Raw genomic sequence first — 17,210 nt, 5'->3', positions numbered from 1 at the left:
CAATAATAACGACAATTTTCTATAATAATTTGTTTTTTCTCATTCTTGTTTTAGCTGTTTAAATAGATCGTTGAAGAGGTCGTGGCCACAACTTTCACAGCGAAATTTCTTGAATCTTGGTAAGTAAAATCTGAGAAAAGATATCAATAAAGTATTATTCTTGGAAAGGAAAAGTTAATGCTGCCAATTGAAAATAATAATATTATTATTTCTTCTGTTTTACATGGTTATTTAATTGAAAACGTAAAATTAATATTTATTCCGAAACAAAACTATTTACAAAAGTATTTACGTATTCTAGAGAGAAATGTAAAACTACAGGGGACAAATGTTCCTTGCATTTTTCTGAACTTTTAATTTCCTCTCGGAAACTCTTCTCAAATACTCCGGTGTTGATATAACCTAACATAGAAAAGATCAATACATACATGAATTAAACATTAAAAATAATATCAGGCCAACTTTCGTATACGTTCTTCACAGAATTAATTAATTTTAAAAATAAAAACGGATTTTTCTATATACTTGTCAGGACGACTGCATTTAATTTACCGCTACAGAATATTTTGTCTTGTTTAGAAACGTTTAAATAAAGGGTTAATATGCATAATGATGCCCACATTAAAGCCTTGCTGAACGTTACTAACGCCTGTGATGTTATCTTGTTTATAAACACTGATTAGTTCTTATTCAAATAATTCTAACAAGTGTTCACACAATAATAACTATTTCGCGGATTTCTGATCATTTTCGACGAAAAAAGGCACAGGAGTTATTACAGTTCAAAGTGGGTGAATCTTATACTGATAACAATGAGACCAGAGGGTCGGCACCATGTTACAATGCCACATTAGGACTGACACCACTGTATCCATTAAGTTTTATACAGAGAACTATTTGGTTCCGTTCTTGTGTCAGCGGTCACCTATGTAGACCCCTGGGGTCCGCGATGGAGACTGATTGAAAGAGGCCGGAAGAAGTTTACACTACAACTTAATTAGGAAGGAAAATACTTGTTTATTTATATATGATTTACACGCATTTACATTAGCTTTCAAATAGCAGTTTAAATTTTCTAAAGCTGTATAGCGTAACATGATTGAGTATTGAAGTTAACAGGTTCCTAGCCGAGAGAGTGAGCTTACAATATATCGCGCGATAAGAAATACTGTACCTTGATCGGCGGCTTGATTTTCGTTGTCGATCATTGTTGATATGATAATTTCTCAGGCTCTTTTTGTTTCTAGTTGTTGAACTCAATCGACTTGTCGAGGGAACGGCAACAGGACTGGAACAACGCATCGTTCCGATCCTGTGAAGTACAATTAAGTTTAATTTCAAAATATCGTTTATTAGGAACGCATGCAGTAAATAAAGTACGAAGCCTTAGATATCTTTAGCCAATATTTTGGTAAAATAGGTAGCCTATACTTTTGTCAAAGCATAAAACGAATATAACGAAAATATTATCTGCATTGGACAAAAATTGCAAGTATTATAAGGAATTCACACACAGACGACGGCTTTATATTACTAATTGAAGTATTTTTATATTTTATATCGTCAAATAAAATGCTATAACATAATAATTATAATCAACAGTTTTAGAATAGTGTTAGTTATATATTGGTACAGTCTTATTCTCACTTTCAGATGATGAACGTAAACATCATCAAACTCATAACTACGCTACACGCCCACGCTTCTTTTATATTACAAGTTACTGTTATTAATTAAATAATAATTCAAAGAAATTGAATAAAATTAGTACTAATTAAATACAATAAAAATTATGTTACATTTACAAAAGCAACTATCGACTGTCGAGAATTCAAATATTTCGGGAACAATCATTAGACACAACATAATGATATTTAAATATGTTCTTTCATAGATCTAAAAAATATTAATTAAGAATAAGATTCTTTATATCATAGCAAATACAAATTAATTTATTTCCAAAAGTTTTTCTATTACAATCGTTGATTAAAAAAATCTAAAATTGTACATGACACTATTTATTTACCCTCTGATTTATTAGTATAACTTCCTAATTAACAAAAATATATTTAGCATTAATTACTCTTTAATGTTTGAAATGGTAATTACACCAGGTGCAAAAATATGAATAGAAATCAATTTTACAATTACAACTTCAGAACATGCGATTACTGAAATAACTACAGTTCTCATTCTTAAATTGATATTATTTAAGTTAACATTTCATGCGTCCAAATTTACTATTTTTAAACTAAATTTGAACTAATGTTGCTCTTTAGAACGACATTGAAATAATTGCTTAAATCTTGCCGATAGCATTCACTCAACAAACTCTTTACTATAATATTGAACTATTTTGTTTAAACACAATGCAGCCCAATACGAGAGAATATACAATGTTGCAATATGATTTAATTTGAGATGAAAAACATTGTGTTTTATTGTTACATTTTCATTCGTACCATACAAAAACTATTCTTGCAAATGGCGAAAAGGAAGAATCTACACAATCAAAATTATAGTTTTCGGGTAGATTAAACACTTCAAATTCACGAAAATCGAGATAATCAACAGAGGTAATGGAAGGAAATTCTTCTTTGAACGCTTCCGGTATCCATATCTTAGGGAAAATAAATGCGAAACATCTCTCTTGCACAATTGTCGGTTTCAAATGTTTTAATCTTCCTAACTTTTTTTCACACTATAATAATCGAATTGGATGGGGTTGATACGTATAGAAACTGCCTGAACTCTCTCACCATAGAAAGCAATGCCCCTTCTTATCTTCCTTTTGAGCGAGTGACGCACTTCAGTTTCTCCTCTGGTATCTTGAGTAGCTTTGATACGTACGACACTTTTCCTGTTTGAATTGTAAAGCTTTCTTCTGTTGTAAATGAAAAATGAAGAATATTGAAGCCTGGAACTGATGAAAACATTTCTATATTTATTTCCATTTTGTCTTTTGTTAATGGGTAAACATTAAATGGTTATTCGGTGTATCCATCTATAATTGAGTAAATGGCTTAACATTAATACTGTTCATCATAAAAGCGATAGTCGTGAAAAATGCAAATACTTACTGTTTTTATTTTCATGAAAGAAGTCAAGTGCATCGAATAATTCATCTTCTTTCGGTATAGTTGAGTGTTTGGGACAACGTGGACAATCCCAATGGCAAACTTACATGGTTCCAAACTATAAGTACTAAAAGTTATCACTATATTCGACGATAGAACGTAGTTTTTCAGAATTTTCTGGTAAGGTATTCAGCATTGAAATTGGTATTTTCTGTAAAAATATGACATATTAATTAGACAAAAGTTCTTTTCATTCATCTATTTTACCAATCAAAGTATGGTATACAGGTGTACCTCGCCTTACGTCGGTAATTAGTTCCAAGAGAGGCGATATAATCCGAAAAACGACGTAAGTCGAATTTACTTGTGTATTACGACGTAAGTCGAAACTACGGTGGAAAATGCCAATAATAAGCACTTAAAGACCGCTAAATAAGACGACAACACAGAAACACAGATGTTTTCATGTTTCGTTCTCTAGGATTTATGATGATTGTATTAACATTTACTGTAAATGTACATATTTTAATATAATTTTATCTGCTTGTAACGCTTTTCTAGTGATATTACGACTTCAATATTTGTGGCGGACAGATGTGTAGTCGAATAAGATGACTTAAACTTTTCCATATACTTTTTTGACAAACGACGTATAATCGAGAACGACGTAACTCGAAACGACGTAACTGCAGGTATACCTATATTTATCATTCCAAAACTATGTTTATTGTTCAAATTGCTGAGTAGTTAAAATATAATAAAGACAATAAATACCTTAATTTTAAAACGTATTTCTTTGTTAATATTAGATATGAGCTGTTATTTTTTATTTTGTGTGTGTGTTATGGATACTTATTACAGTCTGGTAAAGCCTATGCACTTCTTTTCGGAAAAAAAGTGATTTTTGTTATGTGATTTCTATTGATGTAAAATTGACATGGAATAATCAATTGTTAGCACTGTTAGGAAGTTATCGTTATCAAGGTCATGTAACTATGTTCGATTTTAAAAAATAAAGCTTCAGAGTACAAATTTAATTAGTGGTATCCTAATTTAACAACTGATTGGGGCATGCACAACATAATAAATTTTGTATAACAGTTTAAAATGTTTTCTGAGGTATATAACTTTTCGAGAATGGGAAATTGTGAATTTCGTAATATAGAAGTAACTTTTGGTGAAAATTTACCGCTGGAATTAATTATATGCATGATGACTGGCAAAAATGAACAACGTTATTCACTATTTCTAATATGTATACTATGTATTTCTATATGTAGACTCTGCTGTTTTTAAGTACAAATAAACAGTACAAATTGCAGTCTAAATCGCCTATTCATGTTTGAATACATCAATGAATATGTATGCATTATTCAACGCTCATTTCATACATTCTCATGCAAATATATAGAATGTACGACACTCTCATAAACTTTTAATACAATATGGAACATATGTTATGTACCATTATCTTGGAACTGCATTCAAATGTTTTGTAAACTAGGCATATAATTAATTCTATTGCTATAATTAAAATTAAGCAAGCTGTCAGTATATACAGTAAAAAGTGTAATAATAATTACATGTATAAAAGTTAAGTACGTAATTACCTTACGAAAGATTGCTATTTTCTCATATAAAATGCCTTGACTCACCTCTTTCCAGAAACTGCACACTTGACCACACTGTTGTAGATCTACATCATCTAACGATCTAAATATGTGTCGTAGAACTTCAGGTATTTTCAAGACTTTAGAGGAGATTTCTTCGGATGTTGACGATGTCTCTGTCGATTCATATTCATTTATGTTTTCTTCCATTTTAAAAATTTTCTACAAAGAAAAATTAATTTTGGAATTGATAATGTGTTGTTCTGAATATTTAATTAACTATCAAAAACCATGTAATTCTTTTAAAAAACGCAATTATATAAATTTTCTAGTGGACTATAAAATATAACAATAGAAATATACCAGTTTTAGACATTATAAAAGAACTTCTTGTCTTGAAAATTGTTGAAACTTATCACAAGGCTACTGGAAGCATTAAAATGACAGAAGGGTCATTTTCATGTTACCAGTAGCAGTGAGATAAGTCTGTGTTATCTCTACTACAGTATTTGAGATATTAGTTTTAACAGTTTTAGAGTGATTTCTATCTAGAAACCTGGATAAATTAAATCAAAAATAGTTATATTTTAAATTTATCTACATCCTTATCTGTAATTTTATGTCCTCTTATTAATTATTTTTATAAACCAAATGCACTTTTTCTTTCCTTGTAAATGATATAGAATTTAAAAATGTAATTACGAATAAGATTTTTTGAGAGAATAGCAGAAAAAAGTTACAAAAATGTTTGAAAACGAGAAAATTACCTACGAACGGTATAGATAAACAAACTTCTACCCATAGAGTGACTTTCATGCCAGTTATCGGCACTCTGAGAAATTAATCCTACTGGAGAACATAGCGCAAAAACCAGTATATCTACCGACTTTGCTAGTGTCTGCTACAGAGTTGCAAATGCACAGATTAACTTAGGGGACAGACCGTTACCTCACATGAAAAAAGTTTTTGCTTATACTACGATTATTCTTTAGTTTGCATTTGTAACCGTTTCGTGTCAGACAAACGAGACTTTTGGTAACTATTTTTATATTAAATATTTTAATGATTTTAATATGAATTTTAAAATGAAATATACATTTGACGCTAACGAAGGTGATGATACAATTAAAAAGTAAGATCATTTGATTTTCTGTTTTGTATCTAACCCGTTACGAATTTATGAGAGTTTTTCTAAATTTGAAGAAAGTGTACTTATAAAAGATACAAAAAATAAACATGTAACGGTTGCTGAATGAATACACAATGATATATTTAATAACGAATGAAGTCACTTGTTCGCATACATCTTATTAATCGAATTCAGCAAATTATGTCTGAAAGTAAACTCTAGATGAGAAGAAAACTTAAAATATTTGAATCAATCTTTGGTTGATGCAGTTATTATTGATTGCAAGTTCTATACGACACGTGTCCAGTACTGACATTTTTGTTTACTTACAATCGTTCGTAAAGATACATAATCAGACACGTGATAAAAGACATTATTCTCGAGGTCACAAACTTTTTGTGTAAATTTATGTCTGTTCCACCTTAACAATTTTAGTTAATAAAAATAATTTTCGTGAGCCAGACATTATATATTCGTTGATTCACATAACAAGAAAAATAAACTCCATTTTATAATTAAATTTGAATACACCGCACATTATTTTGTTTGAAAAGGAAATTTAAAAAGGTCGTTGATTTTTCATTAATTATGAGATCGATTGAAAACTAATTTTTTGCTAAACTGCTCAATGCAAGAATTATTGCTTGATCATATCAACCATTTTCTTTTTCGTTTAAAGCTTTTTATGTCATTTAACACATTATTTTAAATGTTATATTTTCTAGAAAAGACTCATTTATTAATAATTCATTTATTAAACCGCATCCGAAAATTGCTCACAGACGGCTGATTGAGTAAGTTCTAAAGTTATCAAGAATTCTTGAGAACTTTAATAGTGAGAACTTTGGAAGTGTCCAAAGTAGTGTCGATAAAAGAGTGAATAAGAAGTAGTTTAAGTTGTTACTCACGAAAATTTAACGAGACTGTAAGTTTAAATGTTGAAAAATTGTCTGGTCGTTCAAAATTTACTTCAGAAACAACATAAATCAGCACAGAAAAACATTGTCATATTTCATACGACGTCATTATATAATTCCGAGATTTTCTGTTAAGGAATGTTGCAAGCAGAGACATAGCTATTGTGGAACAGTTGGAGCAAACTGTCCAGGCGCACGAATCATGAGAGAGACAAGTTAGAAAGGGCAAAATAGAAACTTGTAAAAACATTTGCAAAAAATTTCTGGATTTAATAATTAATAAATTAACTATCAGATCTGAATCCGTTCGACAATTATGTACACTTTTCGAGTGCTTATCGCCTTCATATCTTGTCGTGTCATCTGACAAAAATATTCTAAAAGGATCAGAATTTTTACAGTCGGCATATTTGCCTAGTTTTGGATCTCAACTGTTTCGATTTAACATGTGTTTTTATAGTCAGATAAAATAAATTTCTTGTATAAGCGAAGTTGCAGAATTTTTTTTATTTCACGTCGCAATAGGTTCATCGACATTATTGCAGCATGGCTCATTTTATTAACTTTACGAGCGACGACAACGACAGCAAAACCAAGTTTTTCAAAACTAAAATTAATCAAAACTTATTTAAGAAGCAGCGTGTCACAACACCGTCTTATCTCTGGTTACTATATCAATTGAAAAAAACAATAGCTTGTCAACTTGACCTGAAGAAAATGATTGTCCCATTTGCAAATGAAAAAACGAGAAAAAACGATTTTGAAGTGTTTTTTATGTATTATTATGTATTTGTTGTAAAACTAAAGTTGTTTAATTTTGTCAATACAATTTATATAATATAAAGTAAATATTATTAGTTAAAAATTTATATTTTGTTTTATTATTAGGCCTATATTTATACTTGCAGATGAGCCCGGCGTTGCTCGGGCGAAATGTTACGATAGGAAACGTTAAGATTATTAGATTATAGCCAATCTTACTCGTTTTCATTGGATGCAAGAATTAGGCCCTCCTCTTCGGAGATTAATTAGATAAATTTTTATGGGTCTAAAAATATGTCGTATTTTCGAAAAAACGCAAAATACCACTTTTAAAATAGTAGAGTAGAAGTCAAGTTTTTCAGGGTGATGCTTAACCCTCTCCCTCTTCCTCCAGGGTGAAATTTCGAAAAATTCCTTCTTAGTGTGCATTGACGCTGCGTACTCTGTGTACCAAATTTCAACTTTCAACTCCTAACTGTTTCGGTTCTGCGATTATTATTATTATTACCCATCTCGATTATATTATAACACTAGCAGATGAATCGTTTCGCTATGAGGACGGCCTTATTGTCTTTAAAGTTTTTGACACGGGACTTTGTTCCTTTTACTGTTGAAATTGAAGGTATATTTTAAGAAATAGCGTTTTATAACTTGATTTCATCTCACTGCAAATGCAAAAAATTGAATTTCTTTCAAGGATTATAAATTCAAACGAAATTTGGTTTTATTAACAAATTTGTTTTTTAATTCAAATTTTCTGATTTATTAAAATGTCTTATAAAATTCACCTGATCAAAAAAGCAGGTAATTAGCATAATTTAGCACAATAAATATTTATATATAATAATATTTTCCAAAAGTGTTTAGTATCAACTATTTAGTGAGCTCATTTGCATAAAAACTGAAACATGGTTGACGTAACCATGTCTATTCTGGTGAACGTAACACGAGAAAGTGTTTATTTTGAGTGTCAAGTATCGAGGAAGAAAATTATTGACTAAAATTTGAGAGATTCCAGCAACATTCGTTATTATTCGTACGAGTTTCTACTAATATTATTGTAAGAGGCGAAATAAAATGTCAAACGTGCAAGAACAACGATTTAACTTTGACGAAGTGAGTATATTCAACGAGAATGGAGAATCTGTCGTCGTGTCACGAACATCCTTGATAGAAAACGGAGGATTGCTGAAAAACTTTATAATTGTGTGTCCGAATGAAATGAAGTTTATTCTGAAATTACCTCTGACATGGGAAATGCTCAACCACTTTGCCAGGTTGTATGAATATATTATATAGATGTTTCTTAGTGTTTAAATCTACCTCTCAGCAACACGAGACACTCGTGAAAAGGAAAATACTTTTTTTTTAAATCGGTGCAATTATTAAAAATAGTTTGCTTAGGTTAATGATTGGAATGAAACTGAAAAGTAGTGGACGAAGAAAATTTTTATTGATCGAAATAATGCAATTACTGGTGAAATTCGTTTATTTTTTAATAACGAAACAGTTAATAAACAATTACTTAGTATATTGGATGACCAAACGATGTCGTGAATGCGATTTTGCTGCCAATTACCAATGGCGATTAATAAAGGTTCTGATCGGTGTGAACTACAACTCGCATTCTCTGACATCACCAACTACGAGGGTATTTTGAATGATGGGTTAATGTTACCTATGGTTCCAAAATGGCGGCTCGTCTCTGATTTAAGGTTACAGAAGAAAAAAAACAGTGGGGACCACATTCTAATCTAACCTATTCTACTAAATTACCATAATTATTACCAACCAACGGTTAATGTTACCTTAGGTGCAAGATGGCGGCTCGTCTCTGATTCCAATGGGACGCACGTTCTTACCTAACCTAACCTATTCTAATAAATTATTAGAATAGGTTAGGTTAGGTTAGAACGTACGTCCCCACTGTTTTTTTTTCTTTTCCCTTGAATCAGAGACGAGCCGCCGTTTTGGAACCATAGATAATATTAACCGAATGATGTATAAAAATCGACTGAATGGTTAAAGGTCTTTCCGAAATTTTGGATCTATTTTAAACATTAAGATATTTTTAACATCACACTTAATAGTTTTCCTTATTTATTTTTTCTCCGTAATTAATATTTCTCCGTGTTTATTTTAATGTTTTCATTAATCAAGGGATGTCGCGATGTCTTCGAGTACAGAATATTTCACTTTAAATTCAAATTTGACATTACTTCGTCGGAATATATCTTTATGAAAATAATTTCTATATATGGGGCACTTTAATTGATCCGGTAGCACCTGAAATTCTATTTTTCGTGTTATTTTCAGACAAAACAATAAGACAATTCATCCGAAACGTGATTTACGTGTCTCCGATTATCGGTAATCCGTTTCTTACGCGAAAAAAATTGTAAAATATAAAATATGCAAATTATTTATAATGTTTGACTTTGTAATCTTTTTAAAATCTTTCGTTATAGATTTTTAGAGAAAGATGATGTTATTTTTACTTCTGTGGCTAATGGACTCGAAATGTACCTCATCGGCAAACGTTACTTTATTACCCAACTGGAAAGAACGTGTTTCGATTATCTTGCAAAGACGCTACTCTGCACAAACACTTGTCGCATCCACGATTTCGCTTGCAGACACGACGAGAAACAATTGCAGTTTCGTTGTTGGCAGAGTTTCAATTGGCTCGGAAAGAACGATTTCCACACAGACGACTTCAAACGGTGTGAAGAAAGTACTATTTACAAGTTATTGAGGTGCTTCGTCTTTTTCAGACTAGAGGAATCTGATTTGTTGCGTGGGCTTCTCGAGTGGGTCGAGCAGAAATTTTCTAAACTGAGAAGAACAAACAAAGACATTTCGAAGGGAGAAATAATAAGACCGTTCCTGCCGTTGATTAGATTCTCCATCTTGGAACCACAGTTAATAGAACAGCTTTTGAACTTGATCAGCAAAGTTTGCATTTCGACGAAAGAAGCTAAATCCATCAGAAAATATCAAATTCAAAAAAATGTCGCGACTCTTCCACCAATAATATCTGCTTACGCTAAACCGAGAAAAACTTCTGAATATTCCTCCTTAACTGTTGTAAATTTGACGAGTGATGAGGACTTGAAACGAAATACAAGAATGAAACCAATTTGTCGGTTTATGGTTGATTTATGGGTTTCCAAAAGTTGTGTGGCGAATGCGGTTGTGCTGCCAATTAAACATCGAAACCCTGAAGGAATAAAGGTTTTGGTCGGTGTGAAGTCGTCGTATTCGCAAGATTTCGTCTTCGAAAGAGAGACTTGTGATATGGACGGAATTGTAGATTTTCGAAAAATGAAATATTTGCGGGAGAGCAGCTTTAAGATATTTTTAGTCAAGATTCCGAAGGAAGAAATAAAATCGATCTTTATTGAGATTTTAAAACGCACTTCCGAATATATTCCGATATACAAACTCCGCCGTGACGCTATGAGACATATAGGGGAGAAAACAATATTCACTTGTAGAATTTCTCTTATTTTCTAAATTTTGTAAAACTGCTTAATTACTTTTAACACGATGAACGTTTTCGTTTCTTCTCTAGAATGTTTGTAAGTGATCTGACGTCTGTGGTTTTTACACAATACGAATATTAATTTTGGGTGTTTAAATAATTATACAACGTAAATACTCAGTGTACACGAGGTAATTGTAAACGAAACAATTCTTGTGAAATTATTGAATGACAATAAATTTTAAAAACTTTCGTTTTTTATTTTGTAGCGCATCGTTTCAGATAACATCGAATAGGTATTACGTATTTATTTCATACATGCGTTCTACCGATGACATCTTATATAAAAAAATATAAAATAATAACTACTTTTATTATTATTTTACTACGATAAATTATGATATTGTAGTTGTATGATACTTGTAATAAACTACTAAAATAAAATGAATTTTTTAAATTGTTTTATTAAAATTAATTTCCGAAAACGATTTATTATACTGCATAAGTTCAATACTTTTATTGTATAAGTTATGCAAATGTAATAACGTAATAATTTATATAAGGGAAATCAATATTTGAATAGTATTTAATCATTATCCAATATTATTTTCATATAATTTTGGTTTTGTAAGTGAAATAAGTCAATCTGTATGACAGAGTTCGTGTAGTTAATATGTCATCATGCTGCTCTGGGATCATAAAAACGAATCCCACGAAGGAGGCTTTATGCCCACAGGAAAAAAGATAAAAACAATACTCAGGAAATATGGGAGCTAATCCGCATAAAAAATATCTCCAGAAATTTTTTTGGATGTTAAATGATGGACAAAGCTTTTCTTTCTCACTACCCGGTTGCTCTATTGTCGGAGAGGTCGAGTCCGCAATGAACTCGATGTAAAGGGCCTTTTTGCACACGGGGCGAACACATTAAACAAAATGAATGTTTGCAGGAACATTAACATGAATTCACGTGTGAAGTACTCTTAAATGACGCGTGTTTAATTTGTAAATATCGATTATTAAGATCGAATTCAAAAAATAAATCACCAAACTATCGATACCTTTAGACTTTAATACTAATTAATATTCACGCGCAGTAAGGTTAGTAGTGACTCAACGTGAGAGTTAATGGGAATTAAACTTGGAGATCCCAACATTTAAAGAGTTCCAAGACAAGAAAAAAGGCAAACCGCAATTTAAAAACTTTTTAATTGCGTGACATTACGAACTTTGTGTTTTAAATACTTACTTGAAATAACATTTGTATATATAAAGCAAATACTATAATTTTATAAAATAGAAGGGTTAGACGTACGAATAGCCTCAACGTCTCTTATATAGAAGATACCGTTTGTTTATCTTCATTCTGTCTGGAGATTTAAGCGAAATAAACGCCAATACACGCACACAAACATACGTACAGTACACACATACCCACGGTTTTGTTTTTTGCTGTTTTTTTTTACTTTTTGTGTCAGGAGGTCTCAAATCGTGGAGATTTGTAAAAACTCGGAGGGTCAAATTTGACACGATTTCATTATTTTTCCTTGTTACGTATACATAACAGCCGGAAAGTGAAAAGATCTTGAATAGGCGAGGAAACCCACCAGTCTTGTCCCTAATTGAAAGTATTTGGTCCACTATAAAAATTGACAGCAAAACCTAACAAACAAACAAACAAAATTTAAACAAAAACAAAACTTTGGTCTAAAATTAGTCTTAGATAATGTCATTAATTTTAAAAGAATAAATGGGCTGCAATTTGAACAAATTATAAATTTACGCAGTCGGATGGCTGTCTGTCCATTTTTTAATCTCGAGAACGATAAAAGCCAATACCAGATATTTAAAAAAACTAGAGGCAGAATGCTTCGATTAATCATATACGAACTTCCTCTTTGCACAGGAAGTCACGTTATTTTAATTAAACTGTGTTCTCTAAACGGGAGATATAGACATGAGCGGCATGGCTCCATTCATAAAGCAAAAGTACGACGTGCAGACAAAACACGATTAATTTGAAATGCAAAGAATATATTTTAAATTAAACATATTAAAAATATGATTTAAAATTGCAGCGCGGCATTGTAACGACGTGAAAATAAATAATTGCTCGTCGATAAGAAAGGAGAATTAAGCAATTATTAGAATATCACGATGAATATAATCACGATTTCACATACTCTAAATATGCATTAAGTGAAATGACTTCTTAACACTTTATTTAGAAACAAATGTATATGTTACCGGCAAAACCCGATTTTACGCCAAACTAGTTTGGCGTAAGCGTGTCAGGCCAAACTAGTTTAGAATTATTATTCAAGTATATTAATGGTTAAAATAAAATTAAAAGGCAATTAGATAAACAATATTTATTCAAACATAGTCTACTTAATAATTATGGTAATTTATTAGAATAGGTTAGTGTGAATGTATGTCTCTTTAATACGAATAAATAAATCCGGTAGACTTCTTCACAGCAATAGCTGTGAGAAAATCTACCGGATTTATTTATTCGTATTAAAAAGTTATACATTCACATTACGTATATACAGCAACCACATCTGACATTGAAAAGAATAGGTTAAGTTAGGTTAAAACGCGCGTCCCCACTGTTCCCTGTCTTCTGATTGCTGGACTCGGGGATGAGCCGCCACCTTTGATACGTAGGGTAACATTAACCCCGTTTTCTAAAATTAAGTAGACTATGTTTAAATAAATATTGTCTATCTAATTGATTTCCTTTTAATTTTAGTTGAACCATTGATATATTTAACCATTAATATACTTGAATAATAATGCTAAACTAGTTTGGCCTGACACGCTTACGCCAAACTAGTTTGGCGTAAAATCGGGATTTGCCGGTAACATATATATGAAAATATTCATATTAAAAGACTAGGCCAAATATGTGGTTATTTAGTTTTTTCGTGTTTTTTCAACTTATTGTGATTTAAGTGTCGGCACATTGTCATGCAGTTAAATTATTTAAAATTTTTCAACTGACTGTACCTTTCCGATATTAACGAATAATTCACTAACATACGTCACTGTAAACAAGCGCTGTGCGGTAAGCGTCACGTATTTACGTTTTCTATTGTTACGTTAACAATACGCGTTATTAATATAATATTGACGATTGTCGAGAATTGATTGTCGAAGATTTTCGATGCGAATTTTGCAAATGCGAATATTTTTCTACATTATGAGTTATTTAAGTAAGTTTATTCATGTTTATTTAACGTAAAATCGTATTAAGACTTTTATATAATGCCGTATTGCATATAAAATACGAAAATGATAATAAATTTACCCGAGACGTTTAAATAACCCGAAAATATTATACTGTAAGTTGTTAATAACCACCGCTGCTATATTCTCTCTGAAATAGAAAAGATTAGAAGTAAAAATAAGTCAATGCCATTAATAACAATTAATTGTCAAGAATTAATTCTATGTAATTTAATTCTGCTGTTTTCAAAGTAAAGTAACGCATACAAATAAAATAAAACAAAATCTCCTAGCGCAAATTTTATAAGCCAGACCAACCACAGAGCTAATAAGAATTACGACAGAGGAAATGTCTTACGCTCCGATAATACTTTCAAACTTAAGTATATTTAGTTATTTATTTATTATCTAGAAACTGCGTTATGAGAATTTCTTAACTGCAAAAACTAAACAAACAAGAAATTGGGCGAAGTATAACGAAATACTGTACTTCTGAATGTTATGTTAGATACTTAATTATGTTTGTGACATTTTGAACGTTGAACAGATTTGTACAAATAATAATTCACGATTTCTTCTTATCCAACATTCCGGTGTTACATGCGAAATGGAGATAAGTCAGATAACATCAGAAATTATAAGACATTTTAATACAAATTCATTTTACACGACTTTTCACTTGACTGGAAGATTTGTTATAATTTATTCAAACATTAAAAGAAATCATTATATTTTAATTGTGTTGAAAAAAATAAATAATATTCATATAACGATCGTTTTCAGATTGTGAAGATTTATTTGCTGGAAGTTACTTGCCCTTGGGTAATAACTTTTACTTTAATAATCATCAGGTAAGTTTACTTGAAAATTCTAATCTATGCATTACTTAGAATCGAGTAACTAACATTATGACAGAAACAGAAGTAAAATCTATTCTCACATAAGCCAAATACAAAGCAAAAATTAATACGTAAAGGCACTGAAAAATCTCAATCTTCTCACAAACACTTTAAAAAAGCGGGCATAAGAGCTCTCATGCCAGTATTTATTCTCTTACTTACTGCACAATGTAACATATCAAGCAAAGTGTATTTCTCTAACGTCGTGAATGTGCAGTGCTGTTTTTAGTGTCCAAGATAGAAACGAAATATTTTAATTACACCAGATTTAAACAGAAAAAGCTCACAAGACATTTTAGATTGGTTCGTGTATCTGTAAGAAAATGAGATTTGATATAAATTAAAAGTATTTACATTGAAAAAATACTAAGATTTTATCAATATTGTTTATTAGATAACTTGTGTTTAAAATATTTTGGACGAGAATAAAATTTATTTTAATTCTTGAACAGATAGATTTTGACTGTTGTGTCGAATGTTTAGTGTGACAAATCAAAGTCAACACACGAGAAGGTGCATCAATTACGCTTGGCCTTTATAAATTTTGTATAATGGAAATGCTGTTCTACATTAAGCAACATCATTATCGATCTCCAACAATATAACTAATAAAGAGAACAATAATTCTTTTACGAAAAACCATTAAGTTTTAAAATAATACATTCCTTCTATTTTGTGTGTTTTCTAATATTTAAAGTTACATTATTTAATATACTATAAGCAATTTGTGACTTAGGTATAAACGTCATTGCTTTAGAACTACCAACTGTAAGACATTTTACAGAAAGACATTTTATATGCAGAAGTATGTACAATGTCGATATTTAAAAGCCTAATATACGGCTCTAAACAATTTAATGTTTGTTTCAGAAATTTACTTCTCTGAGATTAATGTTAATTACTTCAAATTCTACTCATACACTGTACAAATGTAAAAAACAATTAGGTTTTCGTGAAACACAATTCTAAAAATACAAATTTTTTTTTAATCACTAAAGTATTTCATGAAGGTTTAAATTAATGTCATTAGGTAATAAGTAAAATTGTGAACAATTAAACAAATGGAGCCAATTGCCTTCATATATTTAATAATTATTAAATCAGAAAATAATTTTTGTTAAATACTTTTGTAATAGTGTATTATGAAAAAAAATAATTGCTTTTAATTATAATGGAAAATAATTAGAATTTTAAATGAAACATTTACTGTGATACTTAAAATTGTTGTTATTAATCAATTTTATTCTTATTATTTCAAGATAGAATGCAAATGCCCCAATATGGGCTTGCTACTGAAGCGCCTGAATTGCATGGGCCAGTGCAAGATGTGGGTGGATACGAACCACCGATTCAAATGGCCGAAAACGGGCCTTTTCAAATCCCAGAATACGGGATAGCTGCTGGAACATCTGAATATATGCCATCGCCTGATTTCTATCAATATGGGCCAGTGCAAGATGTGGGTGGATGGAAGTCGTTAATTCCATTGTTGAAAAATAGTTTTTGGTCAAAAGTAACCGGATATAAGCCAACATTAAAAGTGTCTAAAGAAAAACGAATGACAGAAGAATCAAACACTGCATCGTCGGCACAACTGCCAACGTTTATGGCATCATCGGTAGCTTTCGAAATTGAGCCAGCAACTGAAGTGTTGGTATGTGAGCGTACCGCTGGAAATATAGCAGAGATTCCTCTCTTCTCAGGTTCGATGGAATGTTTACTAAATTCTAATAACGGTACACATTATTGATATTGTTACAGTATTAATTTGATTATAATATAGAAATATTTATAAAACTTGGGTATATTTTTATACATTGCTAATGTCGAGATTGCAGTTAGATATTTGAGGTTGTTATTTAATAACACATCTTTAAATCTGGTATTGTCTTTTAAGGAAGGGAGAAAATATCTTACGTTTTCACTAAGCATTCAATACATAAAATAAAATGAATTAAAAGACAACATTTGATGCATAAGTAAGAAACGAATGATAAACATAGCCAGTATGATATTAAAATAATTTTATTGTATTTTAGTTATCGTATACACTGACAAATGTAAATTAAGCAATAACTATTTGTTTTTAATATATAAATTT

General features: G+C 30.7%; 2 protein-coding genes across 2 annotated transcripts in view; one reads left to right on the top strand and one right to left on the bottom strand.

Annotated features, from left to right (window-relative positions):
• LOC136988014 (uncharacterized) overlaps positions 1-17,210 on the bottom strand; it is a 234,304-nt gene that overhangs the window by 111,607 nt on the left and 105,487 nt on the right. The window lies entirely within an intron of this gene.
• Positions 8,473-11,011, top strand: LOC136988026 (uncharacterized). Its single transcript, XM_067285808.1, has 2 exons — positions 8,473-8,772; positions 9,964-11,011. Exons 1-2 carry the CDS (start codon positions 8,573-8,575, stop codon positions 11,009-11,011), a joined length of 1,248 nt encoding a protein of 415 aa, XP_067141909.1. The 5' UTR covers positions 8,473-8,572.

Source organism: Centruroides vittatus, unplaced genomic scaffold (assembly GCF_030686945.1).
Source record: "Centruroides vittatus isolate TY-2023 unplaced genomic scaffold, ASM3068694v2 scaffold_3038, whole genome shotgun sequence".
NCBI classification, from domain to species: Eukaryota; Metazoa; Arthropoda; class Arachnida; order Scorpiones; family Buthidae; genus Centruroides; species Centruroides vittatus.
The sequence above is the reverse complement of the archived record's forward strand: the minus strand, read 5'-3'. Positions and strand labels throughout refer to the sequence as shown.